The sequence below is a fragment of the Ammospiza nelsoni genome, chromosome 1 (assembly GCF_027579445.1).
Source record: "Ammospiza nelsoni isolate bAmmNel1 chromosome 1, bAmmNel1.pri, whole genome shotgun sequence".
Classification (NCBI taxonomy): domain Eukaryota; kingdom Metazoa; phylum Chordata; class Aves; order Passeriformes; family Passerellidae; genus Ammospiza; species Ammospiza nelsoni.
The window spans coordinates 155315145-155342243 of record NC_080633.1 but is presented as its reverse complement, the minus strand read 5'-3'; the positions used below and the strand labels follow the sequence as shown (position 1 = coordinate 155342243).

General features: G+C 52.2%; 1 protein-coding gene across 6 annotated transcripts; it reads right to left on the bottom strand.

Annotated features, from left to right (window-relative positions):
• Positions 1 to 194: 194 nt before the first annotated feature.
• FAM83H (family with sequence similarity 83 member H) lies at positions 195 to 26918 on the bottom strand. Of its 6 annotated transcripts, XM_059480206.1 has the most exons (7): positions 26638 to 26918; positions 25779 to 25892; positions 24807 to 24989; positions 7150 to 7610; positions 5662 to 5826; positions 5222 to 5346; positions 195 to 3077 (listed from the first exon to the last, which is right to left on the bottom strand). In XM_059480206.1, exons 3-7 carry the CDS (start codon positions 24892 to 24894, stop codon positions 431 to 433), a joined length of 3486 nt encoding a protein of 1161 aa, XP_059336189.1. In that variant the 5' UTR covers positions 24895 to 24989; positions 25779 to 25892; positions 26638 to 26918; the 3' UTR covers positions 195 to 430. The 6 variants fall into 6 exon arrangements, with proteins under 6 accessions (XP_059336189.1, XP_059336206.1, XP_059336216.1 ...); XM_059480223.1 differs by lacking the exons at positions 24807 to 24989; positions 25779 to 25892 and having other exon boundaries at positions 26589 to 26918; XM_059480233.1 differs by lacking the exons at positions 24807 to 24989; positions 25779 to 25892; positions 26638 to 26918 and adding an exon at positions 22139 to 22406.
• Positions 26919 to 27099: the final 181 nt, after the last annotated feature.

Below are 27099 nucleotides of genomic sequence, written 5' to 3'. Positions count from 1 at the left end.
CTGAGATTTAAATACTTTTTTCCAGTTAATACCTGTGTGTGTGTGTGTCTGTATGTATTTCTCTTTTCTGGCCCAAACTCAAGTACTGAATTTTCTGGTTTTCTTTTTTTTCTGAAATTTGAATATTTTTTTCTGCTGAAAATACTCCTTGGGTTTAACAGAGACTATCATTTAGTTTGGACAGTAACAGAGACTTGTTTTTTTAAGCACGTTGGCATTTTAATTGTTTTATTTGGAACATACTGTGATAAGGTTTGATACCACCTGACTTTTGAGCAAACTGTGCCGTGGGAGGCTCACGCTGGATACATTTCTGCTCACTAATGAAGAAGAGCATTGCCGTTGGGGTTTGCAGCCATCATAGACAAGTTTCTTCCTCGTTTCCCTGTGACAGTCAGTGATTAAATGGAATTAAATAGGATTTCTAGGATCATTTTTTGGTCTTGAAGGTCCCCAGGATTTTGGGCATGAATTTTCCCATTTTCTTGTCTTTGGCATCTGTGTCATATTCCTCTTCACTGGGACTCGTGTGCTCATCCTTCTTGCAGAACACCTCAAACCTGCTGTAGACTCGCTTCTCCTTCCTCATGTTCTCCATCTTCTTGAGGAGGGTGTCTCTGTCCTCTGACGGCTGCCGCTGCAGGTTCCGCTTCTGGCTCCCAAAGCTCTCCGACCTGTGGATGTTGCAGCTTTTCTCCTTTTCCCCTTTTCTTTCCAAGCTTGTGGTGGACCTGGAGAGGTCGGGGTTGCTGGTGGACGGCAGCTGCTTGGCCAGCTCGGCTCTGTTCTTCTGGCTGTTGGCAGAGATCTGCTCCAGGATCACCTTGGTGTCGTCGCGCAGGTTGCTGCTGTACAGGATGTTGGCTGTGGAGGACGGGAACCTCCCCTGTGTTGTCTGGCTGCTCTTGGGGGGCAGTGGGGCTGCGAATTTGGGGGGTTTTTCTTCCTCCATTGCTTCCTGGCAGTCCCCTATGGATGATCGTTTGAGCACCACTGCCTGCTTGTCACATTTCCCACTCTCAGAAGCAGGTTCCTCCTCCAATTTCTTTTCACCTTTTGGGTTCAAAAACTGCTTCAGCCGTAGTGACCCTTTTCTTAAAAACTCCATGGGATTTTGCTCTTGTTTTGAACAGTCTTCCTCAGATTTGTTGAGAGAGCTGTCAGACCCTTGACTTCTGGACAGGCTTTCTAGAACTGAGGACGTAGTACTTGTCCTCACCTGTGGTTTCTTAATTTCTGTGTTGACTAATTTTGGAGAGTCTTCTCTGAAGGTCACTCTGTCCTTCTTCTCTGGAAGAGCCAATTTCTGAGTGTCTCCTACAAATATCAGGCTCTCCTTCTCTGGAAGAGGAGGTTTGTTCTCGATGGGGTAAAACCGGGATGACAACTTGTCCACCTTAGTGCCAAGATGTCCCAGGGGATCTTTACTCAACGCGTCCCCAAGCTGCGGGGTGGATGAGGCCATTCCAAATGCTCTGTCCAAATCTCCATGCATCTTGTAAGTACTGCAGGAGTCTTTGGAGTCCAGCACCCTGCTCTCCAGAATCTTATACTGCACAGATTTGGTACATTTCTTCTCCGTATTCTGAGATTCCTCCTGTAGGTAACCTGAAACAGCTTTGGTGTGGGTGACCGTGCCCCGTTCCATGTCCTTGCCCACAGCTTTGTACTTCTCCAGCAGCTCGGCCACTTTGGAGGAAGCAGCCGTCTTGATGGTTTCATTGTCCTTTGTTAACTCACTGGACATTTGCTCTTTTTGGATCATCTGCACCTTTTCTATTGTGGTGTTGGGCTGATCTAATTTGGCAGCACTGAAAATCAGAGAGGACCTGAGCCTGGAACTCCTCTGGATCAAGGGATTTATCCTGGACCTGAAGGCATCTGGTTTCATGATGGAGGTTTCTTCACCTGCTCTATCAGAATCCGCAGATTCCTTGGCACTGTCAATTCCCAGTTTGCTGCTGAAGGGCGTGGGGGGTTTGAAGGCTGGGACGAGGTCAGTGGGGTGCTTTGTGAGGGGATCCCCCAGAGCATCGTTGTACGCCTCGGACTCCATCGGCATCGGGAGCCCCTCCTCTGGTTCCGACTGGTACGCGCTGAGGTACGAGGAAATCCTCCAGTTCCGCAAGCCCGTTCTGTTTTCCTGCGTGCTCTTGTCGTCGTCCTGCTCCTCATCCTTGTCCTGCAGGAACAGGTGCTGCTCCAGGCTCTGCTTCTGCGTGGGAGAAGTCTGGCAAATGAATTTCTGTCCGATGTTCTGCCTCCGTAGCATCATTCCCATGGGGCCGTTGCCCGCGGGGTTCAGCTGGTCGGAGCCGTGTCTCACCTCCCTGGAAGAATTGGAGGGCACGTAGTCCAGCCGCAGGGGGAAACCCTCCTGTGAATAACTGGGCTCCAGTTCAGGGTATCGGGGTCCCTCTCCATAGTCTTCCAGCTCATTGAATCCCGGCCTCCCCCCTCGAATCCTCTCAAAGAATCCCTGAGGTCTGCCAGGAAGATGGGGATGTTCAAACTGGTACTGGTAGAACTGGTCCTTCTGGAAATGACTGGATTGGATTTTGAACTCGTCCATGTTGTTCATGAACATCTGCCGGGTGTACTGCTTGGCAGAAGCAAAATTTTCAAACGTTCCTTCTGCAAAACTGTGTCTCTTAAAAGCGTCCAGCTCCAGCTGCTTGGAACGGAGGAAGCCCCTGACGGGATCCATCTGGGAATTCTCCATTTCCACCTTTTTGTACATCCGCATGGCCGACCCCTCCACGGTGTGCCGCAGCATGTCGTCCCGCCGGAAATTGGACAGGAAGTACCTGTCGGGATCCACCCTGTCCATGAAGGAGGGGAAGAGGCTCTCGTCCCTCTGGAACATCAGGGGCCCTTTCTTGGGGAAGAAGGGCATGTTATTGCCAAAGGGAGCCAGGGCAAACGTGTTCTCTGCCTTTGCCAGGACGTTGGCTGGAGGAACCAGAGGCTCCGACTGTGCAAACAAGATGCGGAATTCTTCATCAAAGCTGGCCACCAGCTCACCCTGGAAGATGTGGGCAATGCTCCTGTGAATCTTCTCAAAGGACCACATGAAACTGAAGAGAGAACAGAAGTGATGGAGTAACTCAGCTGTACCTGTTTTCATTAAAACATTTGCTCACCTGAAGCAAATTCTAAATTTTCTGTTTGGGCAGAAATAGGGCAAAATAAAGGCAGACAATTCCCTTGCAGCTGTGTTACACGACTGTTCCCAAACCTAACAGCTTGATTGATTTGGGATCACTTCTTTGCAGAGAATTTTACAAAGCAGTAAATGATTTCTGTTCTAAAAAGCCAGTCAGTCATGTCACCCAGAGTGAGCTGATGATAGTCCTTGTGTGAAGCACGTATTCCTGTTTTTAGTACTGTCAGTAATGACCTGGACAACAGTCAGTGTGTCCCCTCAGCACCTGGCAGGTGACACCGGTCAGGGGCACCCCAGAGGCTGGGAGATGTGCTGACAAGAACCTCCGAAAACACAAACCCAAGGTCTTACTCCTGAGGTGGTGCCAACAGAACCTCTGAAAAGACAAACCCAAGGTCTTACTCCTGGGCTGGCACAGCCCTTCCACCCACACAGTTTGAGGGGACTGAACAGAGGAGCTGGGCTGGAAATGGGGGAGGAAGATGTTCAGTGTTATGGTGTTCATCTTCCCAGGTCAAGCTCTGTTTTTTTCCCCGTCTGCTGAGCGATGGGAAGCAGGGAAGGATCTCTTACTTTGCCCTGCCTGTGTGTGCAGGTTTGATGCAGCTGTTAAAATTGTATCACAACCCAGGAGTGTTCCCACCTTCACAGTTCTCTACCACATCCTGCTGGGAATGCTGAGGGACCTTTGTGAGGCTTGGCTGCCTGCTGGGCTTAACCAAAACCCTTATAATTGCTGTCTTTTTTTTCCCCCACAGATTTTTTAATTCCTTATGTGAAGGAAGTTTGGTTTGGGTTGTCTGTGCTCAAGGCCTTCTTCAGTTGGTGTATCTACCTCCACTGCAAAATGGAGTATTTTTCCCAATAAATTGCTACTCAGTGTCCTTCCTCAGTGAGCAAATCTTGTGTCCCTGATATCCATGTGGCAGTGCCAGAACGCTGCTTTACCAATTCACCAGCCAGTCTCTCAGAATCCCAGACAGGTTTGGGTTGGAAGGGACCATCACACCTTGTTTCACCCCCCTGCCATGTGCAGAGACACCTTCCACTAGCTCAGGCTGCTCCAAGCCTTGGTGAGCCTCCCCTTGAATGCTCCCACAACTTCCTACTTCAGGAATGATACAATATTGGAAAGCCCAAAGCACATGGGAGTGTGGCAGAAGCAGTCCTGAACAATTTACTGGATGCTCTCATAAACAAGAAATGATCCAATCGGAAAGTTAGTTGTTTGGTACAGCATCAAATGTGAGTAACTCTTTTCAAATATCAGGGGAAAAAAAACAAAGTGAAATCTTACTGTCATGGAATGTGCACTTTAATCAGATTTCTGTCATTTTTTCTTCATATACTGTGGTTTTAAATACCCCTAATTCTATTTGCTTAACTTCCACCATGAGAAGCAACTTAGGGTAGGCTTGGATCAACCTGGCCTAGAAGTTTCCCTGCCAACAGCAGGGGGAGAAACCATATAAGCTTTAGGGTCTGTCCAACCCAAACCATTCTGTGATTCTATGATTACATTCTCAGAGCATGACAGGTGTTTCCCCATCACCCTTTTAATATGTGAAGGAGAAATTCTTCTACTGCAACTCACTAAAAACATTTATTCTGCCAGAAATTAATGTTTTAGCTGGTAAGATTGTTATTCCCAAAAGGATGGTAATGTGTTCATGGCTGCTCTCAATCCTAACTAAAACCACCCCCACTAAAACCACCCACCTCTCTGCTGCCCAGAAAAGCTCCCATCCCTGGAAGTGTCCCAGGCCAGGCTGGATGGGGCTGGGAGCAGCCTGGGACAGTGGAAGGTGTCCCTGCCCATGTGGGGGTGGAACAAGATGAGCTTTCAGGTCCCTTCTCACACAAACCATGCTGTGATTTGATGATTCTGTGAGTGGAGGTCCAAGTTCATTTGGTCCAGGCTAAGATGCAAATCTTGCACTCCTCATGCTATGGCAAATTCTCCCTGGGGATCAGATGGGAGCTGAGCTCCTCTGCAGCCAGCCCCGTGCACAAAGCCCCTGAGTGTCTCTCTCTGAGCTGGACAGGGCTCCTCACCTGTAGTTGCCACTCAGCACCACCATGCAGTCCACCAGCAGGAACTTCTCCTTCAGGTGCCCCTTGAAGGACATCCCCGTGCGGCAGTAGTATGTTGGGCCAGACACTGTCCTCACCCTCAGGAACTGCAAACCAAGAAGGCACAGACTCAGGTGGGACCCTCATTCCCTCCCCTGCCCTCCTTCCCTGCCTCCTTTAACCCATCCAGCCCCACTGGGGTTATCCCGCTCCAGTGGTTCTGCCTGCACACAGCCATGTACAAACCCCTTTCTCAGCACTTCTCCAGCCCTCAGCCCGTGTCGTGCCAGCTCTCCTCACTTTCTTCACCTCATCTTTCACCAGGTTCTGCCCCTTGTCAGGCGTTTCCTGCCATACTGGCCCTCTGTGTGCAGGACACACCCCCTCAGGACACCCATCAGGTAGGGCAGGTCTGTGCTCACCTCCACATAGTTGAGGTTGACTCTGCACTTGGCAGCTGTGTCGAGGAAGAGCTGGGAGTTCATTTCATCCAGCAGGATGTAGACAGGCACCCGGCGAGAAGCAGCATCCAGCACCTCGAACAGCAGATCCACGTCGGTAAAAACGTCCATCACGATGGCCACCACCTGGCAAGGGGTGCAGAAGGACTCGTGAGCCCCTGTGCTGCCCTGACCCACCGCGTATCCCAGCTTCTCACACCCTGCAGCTGCACTGTCCCCAGCTCAGCTTCCTTCTCAAACAGGAAACATCCCAATTAAAGGTCCCCTTAAGCACTGTGGGCCCCAAACTGGAAGGAGAATTTCTGCCCAGGAACGTGCATGTACTGTGTATGCAGGTGAGGGGAAACCTCCCTGTGTGCTTCCCGACTCATCAATCCAAAAATTCCATCAATTTTTTGGCCAGTAATCACACTGGATGGTGTATGGAGCTGGTCCCTCCACTCCAACATCCCCGTGCCGTTTTTGGGTAACTTCCTGGCCAGCATTCAGGCAGCCATTCTCAGCTGAATCCATGTGCTGATTTTATGGAAAGCAGCTTCACAGCTTCACCTTCCTGTCCTTCCCAGCTCCCTGAGTGCAAATACTTGATGGAAATGGTGTAAGGAAGGAGAAAACTCTTCTCAGTGGTGCCCAGTGGGAGGACAAGGACAAACTGAAACACAGGAAATTACAGATCAGTTACAGAAAAGCCTCTGGGACTGCAAGGAGACCATCAGCATGGAACAGGCTGTCCAGAAAGGTTTAGTCTCCACCTTTGGAGACGCTCAAGGACACATCCTGAGTGACCCTCTCTAAGTGACCTCCTCTGAGCAGGGGAGTGTACAGGACCAGCTCTAGAGGCCCCTTCCAATCTCTAATGTTTTGGGATTCTGTGAACTCTTGGTGTGTTTTAGCAAGGCCTAGGACATGGTGCCATGACAGCAGAGCAGAGACAAGCTTTGATGCAGTCAGTGCTGGATTTGGATCACCCTGCTCCTCTGTCAGGTTCTGAAAGCAGAGTTCAGGGACTTAGCAGAGGACCTGATGTTCCTCAGCCTGGAGAAGAGAAGGCTCCAGGAAAACCTTACAGCCCCTTCCAGTGCCTAAAGTGGCTCTGAGAGCTCAGGAGGAACTTTGGACAAGGGCCTGGAGTGACAAAACAAGGGGAGTGGCTTTACACTGCCAGAGGGCAGAGTTGGATGAGATATTGGGAAGAAATTGTTCCCTGTGATCAGGCCCTGGTACAGCGTGCCCTGGGCAGCTCTGGCTGCCCCATTCCTGAAAGTGTCCAAGAGCAGGTTGGACAGGGCTTGGAGCAAGCTGGGCTAGTGGAAGGTGTCCATCCCCATGGCAGGGGGGTGGAACTGGACGAGCTTTAACCCAAACCACTGCACTATGATTCTCCTCCTGATGCTTCTCTGACACAGGTGTGGTTTTAGCTCTGCTCTGGCCGGGCTCTCCCTGACTCACCTGCTGAGCTGCCCGGATCATCCTGCGAGCCTCCTCCTTGATGCTGGGGTTGTCTGGCGGGGGCGGCTGCACCAGCGTGGTCACCTCCGTTCCCCTGAAGCCAAAGACCATGGGCCAGCCCAGATCCAGCTCAGGCACGGCCAGGTCTGAGTTCATGGGCCAGTAAGTCCCGGAGGAGCCGTCCGTGTCGTTGTCCCCCACCGTGTCCGTGCTGCCCTCCTGGTTGGCGTACTGGGGCTTCTGCAGGTTCTGGATGATGTGCTCCACCTCGGAGGCACAGAGGAAATCCGGGGCGTTCTCCTCGGCCAGGAAGCGCTGGTAGCTCTCCTTGCCCTCCTCCGTGAGCACATCCAGGGCCAGGCGGTAGTACTCCTTGTAGTGGGGGGGAAGGTAGTTGGGGTCCAGGGGGTTGTCCCCCTGGGAGGAGCTTTGGGATCGACGAGCCATCGGGGGAGGGAGAGCTGGAGGGAAACAGAAACATCCCTGAGACACAGCAGTGTCATGACAGCAACGCGTCCAACACATCCTCCACAGGGAGCACAGGCAGAGATTAAAACAACATGGAGCAATGCTGGAGAAAGTTCAATTCAAAGGCATGGGAGACTAAAATTAGGCAGAGGTGTGAGTCACTTAACCATTACCTTCACAGAGTTAACTGTTTTGGGCCAAAATATGGAACAAATCAGCCAGGCAGCCCTGGGATAAGCAAGGCCAATGCATCCAACAGAATGATCAACTTTCTCTTTTAGGCTGCTGGTTGCTAAGCTTCAATCTATTGTTTGTTTGAAAGTCAAGAGCAAAGCTCCAGGTGGTTATTATCTACACCCCATTAAAATTAATTTCCAAATGCTACAGAAGTTATTTACTATGTGTAATGTGGCCCTAAACCAAAAGCACCTGCCTGAACACAAGGACACCCTCTGTACCCTCACAGATTGGGTTATCACCACCTCAGCACATGAACAAAGCAGGTGGTGCAGGGTGTCCTGCTGGTGTAACACAGCCAGAAGGCAGAGGAGCCTCCATGAGATGAATGAAGAAATAAAAAACAAGGCATGTGATCACTTCTTCAGTCTCCTCATGTTAAGAAAAAACACAGCTGAAAGGGCCTCACAAGCAATATTTGGTAATTGTCTATAGGGGACAATTATTTGAGACTATAGAAAAATCTGATTTTAACCCGTTTTTGACAGAAAAGTTTGTTGTGCCACAACAGTAATATCAGACTGATCCACAAAACGCTCCAAGCACTTTGGCTTTAGACTCTGAACTAATGTCAGTGCTGGAATGTTCTTTTCCTGCACTCCAGCACTGAGGTGCCAGCAGAGATTTCCTCCTGATGCCCAAAGAGTGAGTGACTCCTGCTGGGTGGTGTTACTGAGTGAGCACAGGAGGTGAGGGAGGCTGCTGTTCATCCAACACATCTGCTCCCAAAACGGGAGGGATTGCCGGGGACTGGGAGATCAAACCTCACACTCACACTATCACTCATCAGGAGCTGTAAGATAAACCAGTTTTGAGTTCTTACCCGACCACCTGCCCAGCACACAGCGGTGCTGCGTTACTCCTGCCTCAACCTCCCACAAATTGCTCCTGCTCTAAACTGGAACCCCTGGTAAAGCTGCGTGATACAACAGGAAAAATTATAGTCTTAATGTAAGGGTAAGAAAATCCAACAGCTCCATGTGTGAGGTACTGCAACAGATACTCATCTCTACAGTTCTGACGTGCAGCTGCCTATGCAGTCTGAATTGTCTGCATTTATCTTTCCTCTCTAATTCTGTCTTATTTTCTCTGTGTAAGAGGAGAAGTACAGAGCATTGCAGTGTGTATCTCTGGTGGAAGGTGCCCCTGCCCATTGCAGGGGTGTGGAACAAAATGGGCTTTAAGGCCCACTTCCACCCAGACCATCCTGGGATTCTGTGATTTTAGGATGCTCAAGTCACCTGTGTTCCTGCTTTTAACTGTTTCAGCAGTGTCATTTTAAGGACTTGCTCCCATATGCCAACAATCTTGGACAGAAGAACACCATATCCAACTCATTCATACATTACCCAGGAAGGGGACAGAGGTCCCACAGCAAACTGCTCACACTGCTCAGAGATGGGAGCGGGAGAGACAAAGGACCAAGTGCAGCCTCAAAAGGAAGAACTACCAGAAGAACCCTCTGGTACTGCTGGGCAATCAAAACAGCAGAGGAAAGGTCATGCTGGTGAAGTGGCAAAGCAATTTTATACTGATTAATATAATTATTTCACTACAGTTATAAATGAAGAGGGAGAAGACTGAGCTTTAAATAAGCACCAAGCAATGCTGACTGTTACTGGGCAGGACCACAGCAAACAGCAGCACTACACAGGTTCAGGAGGAACTCACAGCTGTTACAGATATTTTATTCCTCAACTCCCAAATGGGGAGGCTTATGCCTGAACTCTGGTTCCTCAGTCTAGAGGAGACAACCACAAACTGTGCCCAGAACATCTCTGCTGCCAGCACAAGGACCAAAAGGACAGAAGGCGAACCTGGCAGGTTCAGAGGGACACCAGGAACCCCCTGTGCTCAGCTGGGCTGATCTGGGGGAGCTCTCATTGCTCTGCAGCTCCCTGGCAGCAGGGTGCAGCCGGGGGGGGTCAGGCTCTGCTCCCAGTGTATGTAGCCACCTGAGCTCCCCAAGATGAGCACATTTGTGAATAAGGGAAAATGGCACCAAGTGAAGAGGTAAATTGGATGTGAAAGCAAACTGCTCCTCGTGGGCTTCCCTGAGACACTGGGAGAACATGGACAGGGAGCTGGGGGTGTCCTGGTACCACTGAACATGGACAGGGAGCTGGGGGTGTCCTGGTACCACTGAACATGGACAGGGAGCTGGGGGTGTCCTGGTGTCACTGAACATGGACACAAGGCTGGGGGTGTCCTGGTGTCACTGAACATGGACACAAGGCTGGGGGTGTCCTGGTGTCACTGAACATGGACACAGAGCTGGGGGTGTCCTGGTACCACTGAACATGGACACAAAGCTGGGGGTGTCCTGGTACCACTGAACATGGACAGGGAGCTGGGGGTGTCCTGGTGTCACTAAACATGGACACAAAGCTGGGGGTGTCCTGGTGTCACTGAACATGGACAGGGAGCTGGGGGTGTCCTGGTATCACTGAACATGGACAGGGAGCTGGGGGTGTCCTGGTGTCACTGAACATGGACAGGGAGCTGGGGGTGTCCTGGTGACACTGAACATGGACACAGAGCTGGGGGTGTCCTGGTGTCACTGAACATGGACACAGAGCTGGGGGGTGTCCTGGTGTCACTGAACATGGACACAGAGCTGGGGGTTGTCCTGGTGTCACTGAACATGGACACAAGGCTGGGGGTGTCCTGGTATCACTGAACCCAGCAGTGAGGGAGGGCTGCAGGCCTGGAGGATCAGGGGGAGCCTGCCGGGGATGCCTGGAAGGGGCCTGGAAAAGACCCATGGCTCATAACTGTGAAATAAAACCCAGAAGTTGTGTTTGTGCCCCCACAGGTGTCTGCCCCAGCTCTTTGTGTGTTCCATGGCTTGGAGCCACCTGGTCTGGTGGAAGGTGCCCTTGCAGAGCATGGAACAAGAGGAGTCCCTTGCAACCCAAACCATCTCGTGCTCCCATGATGCCATTAATTGTTGGCATCCTTTAATTCCCTGGGTTGCATCAAGAACAACACCATGTTGATGAATTTTCAGTTTGCATGAAAAAAGCTGGTTTATACATATAAGTAAGTATGTAAAAATATAAGTAGCTATATACACACACAAATATATATATATATATACAAACACGCTAAATTCTGGATATTTCATTTATCTTCCAAAATCCTTCCCTGTCAGGTAAAGCAGAAGGGAAGAAAGTACATGGAACCCCAAAGGATATTTGTAACCTTTTGTCACTTTGGTGGATGTGAGTTCAGGTCAAGGAATAAATAAAATTTCTCCTGCTACAGCTCATCTTGCTGACTTCAGATGGATTCTGCACTTAGTTCATGGATTTTTATAATTTTGTTTTGCTCTGTTCCAGCCCCTGGGGTGACCTGTTTGCACTGGCAGAGCTCTGAGGCCCTGGGTCAGATTTGGTGTCATGAAGCTGCTGACTGCCAGGCCAGTTCTCCACTTCTGGATCAAATCCTCCACTATTTGGAAAGCAATTCCTCTCCCAGTCAGATGTAACCAATCACATGCCACTGCTGGCTGATATTTGTGTGCCAGAGGGAGGTTTCTGAGACAGAACTGGCTTTTAAACTCCTGTCTTTTCACTTCTCTCTTAACTAGTCTTGCTCCATTCCAAGTGTGTGCATTATCCCAGTGCAAGGCTGGATTTGGTGGAGGAGCAATTCACATGCCTCAGGAAACAGGAGATGGATTACTCACTGTGCCACATTGCCCTGCTCTTTTGTTACTCCAGAACTGTGTATTCCATTGTAGGACATTCCATGCTTTAAGCCTTGGTTCCTTTTAACCAGAGCTCAGGGAGCACAAGGGCAGGTTTCCCCTCAGAGGGACAGGAGCCTGGACACACATCAGAGTTATGGACACACATCAGTTATTGGAGTTACCAGCTCTCTTCTCCCCTGATAGAGAGATGGCTGGATTCTCTTAGATCAGGGGCACCTAAAACCACCTGCAGGAGCCTGAGGGGAGACCTCACAGTACCCCACAACCTCCTCAAGAGAGGAGGAGGAGGAGCAGACACCGATCTCCTCTGGGGTAGCAGTGACAGGAGCCGAGGGAGCAGCTGCAGCTGCAGCAGGGGAGGGTGAGGTTGGAAATTAAAACAAGGTTTTTCCCCCAGAGGGTGGCTGGGCCCTGGAACAGGTTCCCTGGCAGAGTTCAAGCATTTGGACAATACTCTGGGGCACAGGGTGGGACTCCCGGGGTGATCCTGTGCAGGCCAGCAGCTGGGATTGATGTGTGGCCCCTTCCAACTCAGCCCACTCTGTGATTCTGTGACTCCAAGCAGGGGTTGGCTCTCTGCTTGAACTTTACCTGCAAATCTATTTTCTGCAGCTTCTTTCCCTCCAGAAAAAGACAATTGTTGTATTTCCGGAATTCTGAACCATCAAAACTGTCAAAGGAACTGAGCCACAAACTGAAAATACCCCAAATGTAGATTTTCAGCCTGTAAGTACTGATTGATAGAGAATTTTACTTACTTACATGCTTGGGTTTTTTTATTTAATTAGGAATTTCATTTTTTTTTAATTGCTGGTCCCAGTTTACCAAATCTTCTGACATGATAATGAGGATTTGAGGGAGAAATGGGAATGCTAAAAAGAATAATGTGTGGCAATTTGCTTGGGGGTCTTTATAATGGGTAACAAAGTATTTCTTTATAATGAGTAACAAGATATTCTGTGTGCAGTTACAGCTCAGGCACTGAACTGCAGTGGGTACAGGAGGAGAGGAGCTCATGCCAAGCCAGCACCTGCAGCTGTGAGATGAGTTCAGCCAGAGGGAACCCTGAACATCCCTCCTTCCATTCCCAGGACAATACTGGAAAACTAAGGCCCTGAGGTCCCCTAGCCCAAAAACCCTGCAGTGCACCTCCAGAAGGGCAGAGGAAAGCTCAAGCACATCACCAATGTCCTCCTCACCTTCAACAGCCACAATTTCACTGGGAAAAGCTTCCCTGGGAGAGTGGGAGAGAACTGCCCCAGCATCACACAGGAAAGGAAAGGAATCCTGCTACATCCTGACAATATGACCTGGGAAAAAACTCCAGCAATTGTTTAAAGCTGGATGTTTTGAGCAGAAAACACCGATACAGGACCCAAGACATTCTTCAGACCACTGGGCAACATCCCTACTGATGCTGCAGCCAAGCCCCTGGTGCTTCAAGGAAAGAAAAATTCCAGAAGGTAAATTAGGCAGCAAGGGGGGAAATCTGCCTCTCCCCATCACTGAGCCCTTAGGCCTTGGGAAAGTCACAATAAATAAAGTGCAAACAAGGCATGGCCAGGGCAGCAATTGAGGTGCTCACACACAGGCTCTCCGTGTCACCTGGGATGCCCCAAGGTGCCTGGCCTGGCCTCCAGCCGCTGCTGAGGAGGCTGTAGGAGCTTTGGATGCCCAAAGGCACCTGGAATGTCCCAAAACCCACAGGTGTCAGAACCAGGATTTCTCATCCAGGATCAGTGACCAAATGCATATGTACAATGCGCCTATCTGCACCCCCTTACAGATAATATCCCAGAAACATGGGATAGGATTCATCTTCTAACAGACATGCTCACGTTTGGCCAAATACTCTCTTAATTTTTCTTCCAGACATTAACAAATCATCCTGCTAAAGCCTCAGTGCTCAGACCTCAACTGTTTTAACTCCGAGATTCCCCCTTACCCTGTCACACAATCCATCCTACCAAGATCCTGCTTGGAACTGTAAGTGCTCTATACCAGAATTTACCAGAGGATGGGAGGCAGCTTTGACAGGAGGATGAGTCAGATATTTGGGACATACTCCTCCCTGTGAGGGTCGTGAGCCCTGGCACAGGCTGCCCTGTCCCTGGCAGTGTCCAAAGCCAGCCTGGATGGGGTTTGGAGCACCCTGGGCTAGAGGAAGGTGTCCCTGCCCATGGCAGGGGTGGGGGACTGGATGAGATGTAAGGTACTTCCAACCCAAAACATTCCATGATTCCTGCCTAATATCCCATCTAAACCCTGTCCTTGGGCAGTGGGGAGCCGTTCCCTCCTGTCCTGTCACTCCAGGCCCGTGTCCAAAGTCCCCCTCCAGCTCTCCTGGAGCCCCTTTAGGCGCTGGAAGGGGCTCTGAGGTGTCCCCAGGGCTTTCTCTTCTCCAGGCTGAACAGCCCCAGCTGTCCCAGCCTGGCTCCAGAGCAGCACGATTCCAGCCCACACAGTTATGTGTCACAGTGTTACTTCTTCAGACATTCTAGAAGTCTGTTACCATTATTTGGCATTTCATGCACTTCTCTGCTATTCTAAGTGACCATTCTATGAAATTATGTCCATAAATTTGGAAGTATCACCACTCATGATCAGAACCTTTAGAACCAAACCTGCAAAATTCAGTTTCTCCCCCGGAAATCCTTCTCCTAATGCCACGGCTGGGACAAGCAAGAGCACGGACAGGTACACAGAAGGGTGTGGGAGGAACCACAGAATCTCCCGAGCTGGAGGGGACACACAGGGGCCAGCAAGCCAAACTCCTGGCCCTGCACAGGGAGCCCACAGAAGGAAGGAAGGAGGTGTGAGCACTGCTGGCACTCTGGGCCCGTGGCTGGGGTTGGCAGGGGAAGCTGCAGGAGAACTGAAGGCAGCTCCTCTGTGGCTGTGTGCAGCAACCCCTCCCATGCTCGGGGGCAGCGGATCAAGGAGAGCACGAAGCAGCTTGTTGGAAACCCAAAAAGTGGGAGATGAAGGCCCTGGAATGGGCTGAGGAGGAGCAGGATCCAGGTCTGCTCCACCCATCTGCTGGGCTGTGCAAAGGTGCTGCACTGCTGCTGCTGCAACTGCTGCATCAAACATTGCACTGCTGCTGCTGCTGTGTCAGACTCTGCACTGCTGCTGCTGTGTCAGACACTGCACTGCTGCTGCTGCAACTGCTGCGTCAGACACTGCACACTGCTGCTGCTGCCTCAAACACTGCACTGCTGCTGCTGCTGCCTCAAACATTGCACTGCTGCTGCCGTGTCAGACCCTGCACTGCTGCTGCTGTGTCAGACACTGCACTGCTGCTGCTGCAACTGCTGCGTCAGACACTGCACACTGCTGCTGCTGCCTCAAACACTGCACTGCTGCTGCTGCTGCCTCAAACATTGCACTGCTGCTGCCGTGTCAGACCCTGCACTGCTGCTGCTGCAACTGCTGCGTCAGACACTGCACACTGCTGCTGCTGCCTCAAACACTGCACTGCTGCTGCTGCTGCAACTGCTGCTGCTGCTGCTGCAACTGCTGTGTCAGACACTGCACACTGCTGCTGCGGCTGCATCAAACACTGCACTGCTGCTGCTGCTGTTCCTGTGTCAGACATTGCACTGCTGCTGCTGCTGTGTCAGACACTGCACTGCTGCTGCTGCAACTGCTGCGTCAGACACTGCACTGCTGCTGCTGCTGTGTCAGACACTGCACTGCTGCTGCTGCTGCTGCCTCAAACACTGCACTGCTGCTGCTGCTGCTGCCTCAAACACTGCACTGCTGCTGCTGCTCCATCAAACACTGCACTGCTGCTGCGTCAGACCCTGCACTGTTTCTGCTGCTGCATCAAACACTGCACTGCTGCTGCTGCATCAGACACTGCACTGCACTGCTGCTGCAGTGGTGCACGGGGAGTCCCAGTGAGGTCACTCCCCTCCACGGCCAAAAAGCCATCAGGAGGAGAGGAGCAGGTGGAGAGGAAGGAGCAGGCAGTCTCAGCCATCCCCATGCTCTGATCAAGGCAGGGGTGGGGAGTGGTCTCCGAGGGAAATCTCCCTTCAGCTTGGCCTGAGATCTGCCTCTGTTCCCACTGCTATAAACGGGAGTGACTTTACTGGCTGTGATTCCTGCCACACACATTCAGTTTTGAGATCCCCAAAAGCTGTCAGAGCCCCCTAATAAAGGGAAGAGTCAGATGTGATCACAGCCTGCAGATTCCTCCACACTGAAAAACACTCAACCACGTGGAATATTTAATGTAAGGAAAAGTGGCTGGCAGATGAAGCTGGAGGTAAAAACTGTCCCTTTGCCTCTGGATTCATTATAGCAGCAGAAACTGGGAAAAGCACAGACCTGTTGACGTGGGCAGCATTTAGCGCCTGTCCATATTATGTTCCATTTCAACAGGCTTTTACTGTTTTTTCCCTAACAGAGCAGCAGGAAATCACAGATTCAGACACGCTGTGATCACCACAAAGCCCTACAGATTAAAATAAATAAATAAAAGGACGTGCCTTTCTCCAGAGCCTTTGTGCCAGGTGTGAATCAAGGGCGCTGGACCGTATTTGCCCAGCCTAAGCCAAAGGGAACTGGCTCAGTGCTGCCTTTGTCTCTCATCTGCAGTGCTTGGTGCCAGCCCTGCTGATGCCTCAGCACCTGGGGCTGGCTCCATCCCTGTGCTGACTGCAGTGCTTGTTGTTACGTGTTCTGCCTGCACAGCCAGTTCCCAGGCTGCCTCGCTCAGGTGATCCCTCCCTGGCTGGACCTGCTCTGCTGCTTTGGGACACTCCCAGCAGCCCAGGCTGCCTGGAGCACCCAGGAGGAGCTGCCTGCGAGGAAGCAGGGCTGGATCCCAGAGTCTGCAAAGAGCCAAGCTGTTCCCCAGACCCCTTACCTGCAAGTACAGACAATCCTGGGCTCAACCACCTCACTTCTCACTGCCCTAGACAGCAGCAAGAAGAGAAAGGCAGCACAGACAGTCTGTTCTTTAGCCACACTCTGCACAGCCAGCCACAAACCCCTCTGTGCTATCAACACTCAAAGGGCTTCTGAACTATAGGCAAGAAACGAATCAAGGCATTTTGATCCCTGTGATGGGCCTCACCTGGCCTGTACACCACATTCAATGTCATCGCTGTCATCTCTTAGGGTGGGCTGTGAAAAGAATTCATGTTTCCAAAATGGCTCTATAAACAAAGTTTACAAATCAATTATTTAAAAAAATATTTGGCCTCAAAAAAAATTAGGAAAGATCCTATGCAAACAAAGTGCTGATGTTCTGGGAGGGCTGGGTTTAGGAGAGGACAGCAATGCCTGAGGGAAAATGACCGGAGCAGACATGGTGACAATGAGACATGGAAAGTGTTAGCTTGCTCTCAAGAAAATGTTGTACTTGGTAAATGATCTGGGAAGAGACCTGTCTCCTCGAAGATGGTTCAAGGTGTGGGGTTTTTAATTCTGCACTGTGTGATGGAAGGACTAGCCAGTGCCTTCTGATCTTGCTGCAGAGGAAGAACCTGTATGAACAGCAGGACATGCTCGTCCTCTCCAGAAGCTGCTTCTCACTTTCTGTTCCGAGGGTTGGGCTTCTCCTGAAAAGGATCCTGCCAGTCTTACAGGGATGCAGAATCTCTAGTTCTGAAGTGTAGCCCACAATTTCCTACTTTGGTCAGAACATGGAATTGTACAAGAGCTGGGGCAAAGAGGAAGCTGCCCAGAGAAGCTGTGGATGATTCCCCATCCCTGGAAGTGCCCAAGGCCAGGCTGGAAGGAGGTAGGAGAACCCTGGGCTGGTGTAAGGTGCCCATGGAAGAGGGTTGGAGGAGATGGTCTTGAAGGTCCCTTCCAACCCAAACTATTCCATGGCTGCATGATACTGGATGCTGGACACCTTCCCATGAACTGCTCTTCTCACATTCCTCACAACAGGACAGGGAAATACGGCAAATAACCTCCACTAGGCACTTTTTTAGCTACAACTGCCTCAGCCAAGTCCTAATTCTTATCTTTTCACTTTCCATTCTTCTCTCTGCATTTCCTGCTGAGTCTTACCATGTTCTCCTTCTCAGTGTCCTCTTCAGGCAGTAGGCTCAAAGCCTGGGTCACTGTCAGAATTTCTGGTCGGAATTTGTTATTCCTGTTACAATGCCATATAATGCTCCCAGACCTTCTCCTTTGGTCATCTGAACAGCTGTTCACTCCATGTCAATTATCTGAGAGAATGCCACCCCATTCTTCACTCTGGATAGTCTTAGGTGGATCTCACTCATCATTAGAAAACAGACAGTACCTCTGCCTGCTGCTGGGAGTTTCACTGCAGAAGTTTTGGCCATCCGATGAGAAATTGCTTCAATTAATCAACTGTTCACTGAGTTTCCAGAGATGGCAGCTGCACTGTCTGTGTTCATACCTGTGGCAGCTGACCCTGATAAAAGGCTCCAAGAACACTTTCTGTGTCTCAGGTGAGCAGTGAATGCCCTGAATGCTGCAGGCACTGGCAGAGCAGAACTGGTGCCTGGTCTGCACCTCCAAAACCCACTGGACTCTCACTCATCTCTGCCTACTAGGGCAAGGGATCCCACAGAACATTCTTTGCTGGAGAATCAGAAAGTGGCCAGACATTTGGGATATCCAGGGGATCTTTCTGCAGGCCGGAGGAAGGGGAAAGCGGCGGAAGAATTACATGTTGTAATTTTCTTTGTGAAGTGGTTGCTGAGACACCTGTCAGTGTGTCCCACAGTGGCAGCACGTGAACCTGTCAGCCTTAACTGTCCCATGCAGCAAGGGTACAGAGTGGACAGGGAAATCTGAGCTGTGGGGAGCAGCAGCACAAAACCTGATGTTTACAGCAGCTGGAAATGAAGTGTCATCCTGCAGGCAAAATCTCTTAGGAGATTATCTGAATGATCACGGAATCCTTTGGATTGGAAAAGCCCCCTGAGACTCTTGAGTCCAAGGGCTCTCCCAGCACTGCCAAGGCCACCACTAACCCATGTCCCAGTGCCACATCTACGACAGCAATGCTCGTGTCACATTCACTATCCTGCAGCCAATCCCTTCCCCTGGCTTTTTATTCAATAGTTAGCAAGCATAAGGAAGTCTAAAATGGAGGACTTAAAAAAAAGGACAATCAGTGTAAGGCCTAATTTGGGGGAGAACCACGTGCTGCCCTTGACTTTTACTTCCCCCACACACTGATTTTAGAAATGCAGTCATCAATCTCCTCTTCCTCACTAAGACTACGAAAATCCAGCACATGGGGCCTGATAAGCACTCCAGACATGTCCCATGTAACTGTAAAATACAAAGAATTCCAATCCTGCAGGGTTTGGAGGTGAATTTCCATTGCCTGTAAAGTTTTGGTTGCCAGAAAAATTATGTCTAGAACATGGGTAAGTCTGTCCTGAGCCACAGCCCTGCTCTGACACGAGCACACAGACATTTCCACACTTACAGAACCTCAAAATCAGACACTGATTAGAGTTGGATTAGACAGGTTAGAGCTGGAAAGGACCTTCAAACCCATTTTGTTTCACCCCCCTGCCATGGGCAGGAACACCTTCCAATAGACCAGGTTGCTCCCAGCCCCATCCCAGCCTTGAACCTTCCAGGAACAGGGGAACAACAACTTTTTCCTTTGGCATGCAATTTCCCCTAAAGCATATGAAGAGCAAGACCTTTTTCCCCCCTCAGAATACTCCTATTGCCAGGTCACAGCAAATCCAACTCTCTTTTTACACCTCAAATGCAACTATAAAGTCCCTTGGGTAAAGTGGAGTGAGACCAAAACGAAAACAATTTTCCCTAAAATGCAGCTCCCATGTGTCCATCTAATGGGGTTGGGACTCACTGTGCTCTCCTGCCTCCTGATCCAGGGAGAATATTTGCACAGGGAATGGGAACGGGTGCTCAGCACTGCTGCCACTGTCACTGCTCCAGGTTGGGGTAGTTTGCTATTACTGACCTATTTTTGGCCTCTCTTGCAGCTGAGCTTATCGCAGCTTCCACAAATTAGATGTTTTCAGCAGCAGAAGGATGTGATCAGTATTTCTGTTCCTTCACAGGTGCCTCTTCCCTTTCTAACTGTTCTAGATGGAGAACCCAATCCTGAGGCCAGGCAATTGACCCCTATTGACCCTGGCCAACTTGGAGTGAGCAACACGGACCCATCCCCTTCCTGTCCTCACACACCAGTCCTGAGGTCTGTCAGGCTTACACCTATGGAAAACTCAGCAAGTGCCAGCCCGTGTGCGCCTGTCCACACGCATCTGTCCCTGCTCCTGCCCGTACGTGCACGGCTGTGCCAGGGCTCGTGGGCCGTGTCAGCACTCAGAGCACACCCAACCCCTGTGTGTGGAATGCAGGGGCCTCGGGAGCTGCTTCCCAGCCCCTCGCAGACCTCAGCCCTCACAGCACATCCCCTTCGTCCCAATCTCCTGACCATACATCCCTACAGTGTCCCTGGTCCAAACAGGAGAGCGGCCTGGGCTTTGTTATGGAGAGCTCAGTCAGGCTGCAAGACTTTTCCCAAAGAACGAGGCTGAGTTTGGGAATATCCGCTCCTGAGGGATTTCTCAAAGGGGAACAGACACAATTGTGTAAAGTGTTTGATAAGCAATTTTGACCTGAGGACAGAAGGGTCCCTTCCCTTGCCATCCCCAACACAGCTGGGACATTCCAGGTCCCTTCCCTCACCATCTCCAGTCCCTGCTGCCTGTACTGGGACATTCTGGGTCCATTCCTTTCCCATCCCCAGACTCTGCTGCCAGCACTGGGACATTCTCTTGCCCCCCTTGCCTCTCTCATCTCCTTCTGTCTCTCTCCCTTCCCTTCATCATGGCATATCTGGGAGCTCCTGCCACTGGAGCCTTCCCACATAGAAGCAGCAACCTCCTGCCCATGGATTGCCTGTGGAATTCCCTGTCCCAGATGCCAGGCACTGGGCAGAGGAGCAGGACAGGCCCTCCCCAGGCCTTGCCCTCCACCTCAGGCAGCCACACAGGTACCCCAGGAGGTATGTGCCCTTCTCCTACCTTACCAGGGAAGCCAGCCAGCTGGTGGATAGGCAGTGGGTCGCTCTCTGGCTCAGGCGGCCATGCAGGTACCCACGAGGTCTCCACCCTTCTCTACCTTCCCAGGTGAGCTGGGGCAGGTGGTGGGTCACTGTCTGCTCACTTGGACGTGCCTGCAACCTGATTCACCTGGGAGCCAGGCGAGCGAGGCTCCACCCAGGGCAGAGCGGGGGTGAGTAACAGCGAGAGAAAGGCAAACTCCGGAGAGCTGTTCCCTCCCCAGGCGCGCAGGGAGCCAGAGATAAGGGCTGCGCATTCCTGAGCCGCCGGAGGCCTCTCCCTTCCGTCTGCCCCGAGCCTGTCAGACCAGCTCGGCACTGGCAGCGGGGCAGGGCTTGCCGCAGCCCCGGTGCTGTCCCGGCCCGTGGCACGGACCCCAGCCCGTGACACGGACCCCAGCCCTCGGCCCCCAGCCCCGGGAAGGGCCCCTGGGCGCTGGTCCCCGCGGTCGTGGCCCTGCGGCTCCTAGGAAGGGGGATTTGGGCTCCTCGGGCACATGTGGTACTCTGGGCGTGCTGGGGACAGACGAGCAGCAGCTCCTGGGCAGTGGCACCATGGAACAGGAGGGGCCCGGGGCAGCGCCCTGTCCCCCGTGTCCTCGGGGGTGCCGTGGAAGGGGCTCTGAGGGGACAGCCGCGGCCTCCCGTCTCCCCCCATCACCGTGCCCGCTCCCGCGGCCGGGGCCCCGCGGGCAGGGAAGGGTTAAGAGAGATTCCCCGCAGCCCCGGGCGTGGCAGCGCCTGTTCCACCTTTCATGTCCCAGCTCGTCCCGCCCGGCCGCCGCCGCCGTGAGGGCCGGGCCGGCGGTGACTCAGGCGGGGCGGGGGGTCCGCCGTGAGGGAGGGACCGAGGGCCGGGCACGGCCGGAGTGTCTGCGGGGCGGCGACAGGCTCGGGCTCCTCTGAGGGGCTGCAGCAGTGTCCAAGGAGGGAACAGAGCTGCGGCAGAGTCTGCAGCACCGGGCTGAGGGAGCCGGGGGGCTCAGCCTGGAGAAAAGGGGGTCAGGAGGGACCTGCTTGCTCTCTACAGCTCCATTACAGGAGGGCAGAGCCAGGCGGGGGTCAGGCTCTGCTTCCAGTTAATAAATGACTCCATGAGAGGTCATAGCCTCAAGCTGCACCAGAAGAGGTTTAGGTGGGATATTTGGAATGTTCCTTCTGGAAAGGGCTGTCCAGCCCTGGCAAAGCTGCCCAGTCCCCATCCCTGAGGAGACTGAACAGTGGAGTGGATGTGGCACTGGGGACAGGGGCTGGTGCTGGTCCTGGGAGTGCTGGGGAGCAGCTGGACTCAGTGATCATTGCATCATGGAATGGTTTGGGCTGAAGGGACCTTACACCTCATCCAGTTCCACCTCCCTGCCATGGACACCTTCCACTGTCCCAGGCTGCTCCAAGCCCTGTCCAACCTGGCCCTGGGCACTGCCAGGGATCCAGGGGCAGCTTCTCTGGGCACCTGTGCCAGGGCCTCACCACCCTTACAGGGAAGGATTCCTTCCCAACATCCCAACTAAACTCACCTCTGGCAGTAGGAAGCCATTCCCTTCTGTCCTGTCACTGCGGGCCCTTGTCTAAAGTCCAGATCTCTTGAAGCCCCTTCAGGCACTGGAATCAAGGTAACGATTCATCAACTGCTTGGCTTCTCTTCTGTGGAACAGAACACTTCTGCTCTCTAATGGAATGTAGTGTTTACATCTTTGCTATAATCCCTCTTCTGTCATCAGGAAACTGCAAAGGATCTGTTTTGAGGCCCCAAAACTATGGCACTGCTGGTAGTGTCATGGTTTTGATATGGCCATTTAAGGCAGGACCTATCAGACTGAACACTGGTGACAGCTGGTGACAGAGGTGGCTGTATCAGTACCAGCCACCCCAGAGACCTTGGAATGGTGCCACTATGTACATGGGGGCAATTCAGACCTTCCAGGCTAAAATGATGAACTGCAGCTGAACCCCTCTGGATACAGGGGAGCTACACCATCTGTCTGGTATCTCACAGATACACTTAGATTGGATAAGCAGTGTCCCTGTGATTCTGAACGAGCTGAACCAATCCTGCCTGTAAGGAAAGCCAGTTTCAGCATGAGTTTGGAGCTTTTCCCTGTGTGATACTGAAATATGAATTGGTGAAAACCCTCAGAAAGTCAGGTTTAAACGGTTTCATTAGTTTTTCTGCAAGGTTTCAGTGTGTGGCTTTACAAACCTTTTATCCTTAAATAACAATGACTTGCAGTAAGAGTCTGGAATTACACGTAAAGGAACTTGGAATCTTTGTGAACTTTGGCTTTTAGATTCTATCAGCCCGCAAGGACCTGTGTGAGTTATTCTGAGATGTTATTAAATCCCAGTGAAAACACACTGGCCTTCCCAGAGCTTGTGGGATAACCCTACACTCTTGTTTCAGCCTTTATCTCACACCAGTTTAATCTACTTCATTAAGTCTCATAGCCTGTATTTGAGTAAAGTATTTCTCAGTAATGTAGATACAATTATCACTTTTCAGTCTTCTCACTATTAATCAGAAAACATTTTAAACCTCTCATTTTCTCTTTTCCAAATCACTTAAAAGGATATTGGTGAACCTTTTGTGTTCCAGCTTTTCAAAACTAACTTTCAAATCTGAATATCAAACAGGATGCTTTTACTTTCAGTTTCACTACTACTGTATACACAAACACGTCACCAACATTTTATTGGAGTAGGTTTGACTTCTTCTGAGACAATTTCTTTTGCACTCCAGAGTAAATATTACCTGGAATTGCTGATTTTAAAGCTATTCCTAATGGAATAAAGAGGCCTCATCCTTCCACTTGGGAATTAGTAATAAAGTTTTGCTGCTTTTCTATTCTGAATGTTGGTTGTGTTTATTTCCTTGCATTATTTCCAAGATAATATTGGTTATTTTAGAGAACCTTCTTTCCCTGTAAACGCAATGTACGTGTGTAAGCGGTGTTTGTTTGGTTTTCATGAATTACAACGTGTTTGCATTGTTACACTGGATTAGTGCAGTAATCCAAGCTGGGTAATTATTGTTTGTCACCAGTGTCTCACCAGGCTCCCTCTGCCAACGGCCTTCAAGCAAGGCACACTCGTGTCCCAGATTGATGTCTGCATTAACCACACGGGGTAAAATAAAGTGTGTGCAATGAGGTGAGACCTAATTTCAGATTGTGGTAGTTGCTTCCACTGGGACTGCAGCTCTCAGAGACAGCAGAGCAGGCAGGGAACACCCTGAGCAGGGGGGCAGCAGGGAGACACCCTGAGCAGGTGAGAGAACACTGAACAGGTGGGGAGCAGCAGGGAGAACCCCCTGAGCAGGGAGAACACACTGAACAGGTGGGAGAACACCCTGAGCAAGGGGGCAGGAGTAGGAGAACACCCTGAGCAGGGGAGCAGCAGCAGGGAGAGCTCTGATCACCGTTCTCCCCAGGAACCAACACAGCCCACGTGTGTCGGGCAGGTCATGCTGGGGTACTGCTCCAGCCCTCGGTTTTGGCAACAGCCTGAACCGGAGCACTGTGAGGGCTCTCAGCACTGATTAAGAGGGGATTGCACAAGTTTGTGTCCTCAGGTGCCACAGAACTGTTCCAAGAATATCCCCACACGTGGGGATATGGCACTCAAGCACGTGGGTTAGGGGGGAACATGGTGGTGGTGCTGGGCTGGTGCTTGGTCTTGGTGCTCCCACAGGTCTATTGTGACTGTAATGATTCTGATTTTAAAACTGAAATCCTGGAAATCTGACCTGATGGGAGCCTGGCTTCTGGTAGGTTTAGCTGGGATACTGGGGGGAAGTTCTGCCCTGTGAGGGTGTGAGGCCCTGGCACAGGGTGCCCAGAGCAGCTGTGGCTGTCCCTGGATCCCTGGCAGTGCCCAAAGCCAGGCTGGATGGGACACTGGAAATTAGGAATTGTTCCCTGTGAGGGTGTGAAACCCTAGCATAGGGTGCCCAGAGCAGCTGTGGATCCCTGGCAGTGCCCAAAGCCAGGCTGGATGGGGCTGGGAGCAGCCTGGGACAGGGGAAGGTGTCCCTGCCATGGCAGGGGTGGGATTAGATGGGCTTTGAGGTCCCTTCCCACCCAAAACATTCCATGATCCTGTGATTACCACACAGCCCCTGGCTCCATCCACCAGTGAGCTGCTGGCCTGCTGTGATCACTGCCAGGATGTGAGGAACAGACACATTACCTGCCCCAGAGGCACCACGAGCACACACAGGGTAATCTGGAGAGCAGGGCCTCATTGCAGAGCCGCTCCTCCAGCAGTGCAGATCCATGGGCTCTTTGATAGTGCAGAAGATGGTGAATCTTGCCCTTGACTCCCCACGGGTGACTCATCCCAGCTGCCACTCTGGGTTTGATCTCTCAGGCTCTGCATGTGTACATATCAGATTATCTGGGTTAAATGCATCTCTGCTTTTGCCCTTTATCTGTCTGCTCTGGAGCTGTTTAACGTGATCTGCCTGTTTTCATGCCAGCTCAGTTTCAGGAGTCCCAGGCACTGACTGGCACTGAGCACTGAGCTGACAGTTCTGCAGTGACCGCAGGCTTGGTCACTCATCTCACAGCTCCCCAGTGCAATTCCCACCCCCTGGGCTGACAGAATTGGAAAAGTCTCTTCAGTGGTTGCACGAGTCATCCCCCTCTAGCTCTTCACAGTGACTTTTTAAATGTGGAGAAATCCCACATTATTCCAGCAAGCAGGACCAACATCTGCATGGAACTCTGGGCGTGGGAACAGAAATGTGGTCTTGCACAGTTTCACTGTTAGTTGTTTGCCTTTTTAAAGAAAACTGCCTTCAATTAAAGGGGCTGATGAGGAATAGTCTGCGAAGAATCAGTGTTGTATTTACACAGCAGCACTGTTTGGGCACCAGGACAGGAAGCTGTTGTGAGGGTTTGCTGTTTTGTGGTTTCCCTGATGGCTGTCCTTTCCTTTGGGGAAAGCCCAGGAAGGGTCCTTGCCCTAAGGAAGGGAAGTCCCTGGGATCAGGTCACCTGGCCCTAACCACAACCCCACTGGAGGGTCCCCCGTGCAGACAGGGGATTCAGAACATCCACTATGACCTGAGTAAGAGAAAATCCAGAGAAAATCCAGACTGCTTGGCTGGGCCAGACCCACTCCCCCTCAGGAACAAGGATATCCAGAGCCAGAGCTCACCCTGCACTGGCACGGGAGACACATTTCAATTCCAGACTGGTGACAGTTTGAACCTTTCTTCTGAGGGACGAGGTGCAGACACGGATCTCTGCGGTCACCAGGGAATGGCTGCAGCTGTGTCAGGTGAGGGTTAGGCTGGATATCAGAGAAAGGCTGTGCCCCCAGAGGGTGGCTCAGTGCTGGGATGGGCTCTCCAGGGAGCTCGATGGCACCCGGGATCCTGTCAGCCCAGCTCAGCCCAGCCCAGCCCAGCCCAGCCCAGCCCAGCCCAGCCCAGCCCAGCTCAACTCAACTCAGCTCAGCCCAGCTCAGCTCAGCTCAGCTCAGCTCAGCTCAGCTCAGTCCAGCTCAGTCCAGCCCAGCTCAGTCCAGCTCAGTCCAGCTCAGCCCAGCTCAACCCAACCCAGCCCAGCCCAGCCAAGCTCAGCTCAGCCCAGCCCAGCTCAGCCCAGCCTAGCTCAGCTCAGCCCAGCCCAACTCAGCTCAGTCCAGCTCAGCCCAGCTCAGTCCAGCTCAGCCCAGCTCAACCCAACCCAGCTCAGCTCAGCCCAGCCTAGCTCAGCTCAGCTCAGCTCAGCCCAGCCTAGCTCAGCCCAGCTCAGCCCAGCCCAGCCCAGCCCAGCTCAGCTCAACTCAGCCCAGCCCAGCCCAGCCCAGCCCAGCCCAGCTCAGCCCAGCCCAGCTCAGCCCAGCCCAGCCCAGCCCAGCCCAGCTCAGCTCAGCCCAGCCCAGCTCAGCTCAGCCCAGCTCAGCCCAGCCCAGCCCAGCCCAGCCCAGCTCAGCTCAGCCCTCCGTGACTCCGTGCCTCACCCACGCTGCTGCGGGAGCGCAGAGAGGACAAAGACGGCCGGGCACTCACTGTGTGCCTGCTCCGTCCTCCCTGAGGAGAAACAGCCTCACTGCACAGCGGCTCCTGATTTAAATGATTTAAATGCTGGTTTAGGGTTATTAAATCAATGAGGAGTCACCACAACTGCAGCTCAATGGTTTCTGCAGGCACAGAGCTGCACCTTTTCACAGGCGGTGCGCAGCACGGGCCCTGAGCCGCTCCCTCCCAGAGCCGTTCAATCCCCGCTCCGGGATCCTCTCCCGGGCTCCGCTCGGCCTGGGCTCGGCTTGGGCCTGGCCTGGGCTCGGCCGGGCTCGCCGCTGTCGCGTCACGATCGCGTCACTGCGGCGTCACCGGGGCGCGTCAGCGCGCAGCGTCACGTGACGGCGCCAGGGGGCAGGGCCGCGCTCCCGCTGCTCCCGGCCCGGCCCTGCCCATCCCATCCCCGCCGGTACCGCCGCTCTGGGTCCTGGTCCTGTTCATCCCATCCCC

What these genes read in the sequence shown, in the direction of transcription:
- FAM83H (XM_059480206.1), bottom strand. Translation starts at nt 24,894, where the DNA reads ATGGATCTGCACTGCTGGAGGAGCGGCTCTGCAATGAGGCCCTGCTCT. An exon ending in TCGTGGTGCCTCTGGGGCAG is followed by an intron (nt 7,611 to 24,806) that starts GTAATGTGTCTG and finishes GTTTCCCTCCAG; the next exon opens with CTCTCCCTCCCCCGATGGCT. An exon ending in TGATCCGGGCAGCTCAGCAG is followed by an intron (nt 5,827 to 7,149) that starts GTGAGTCAGGGA and finishes ACCCCTTGCCAG; the next exon opens with GTGGTGGCCATCGTGATGGA.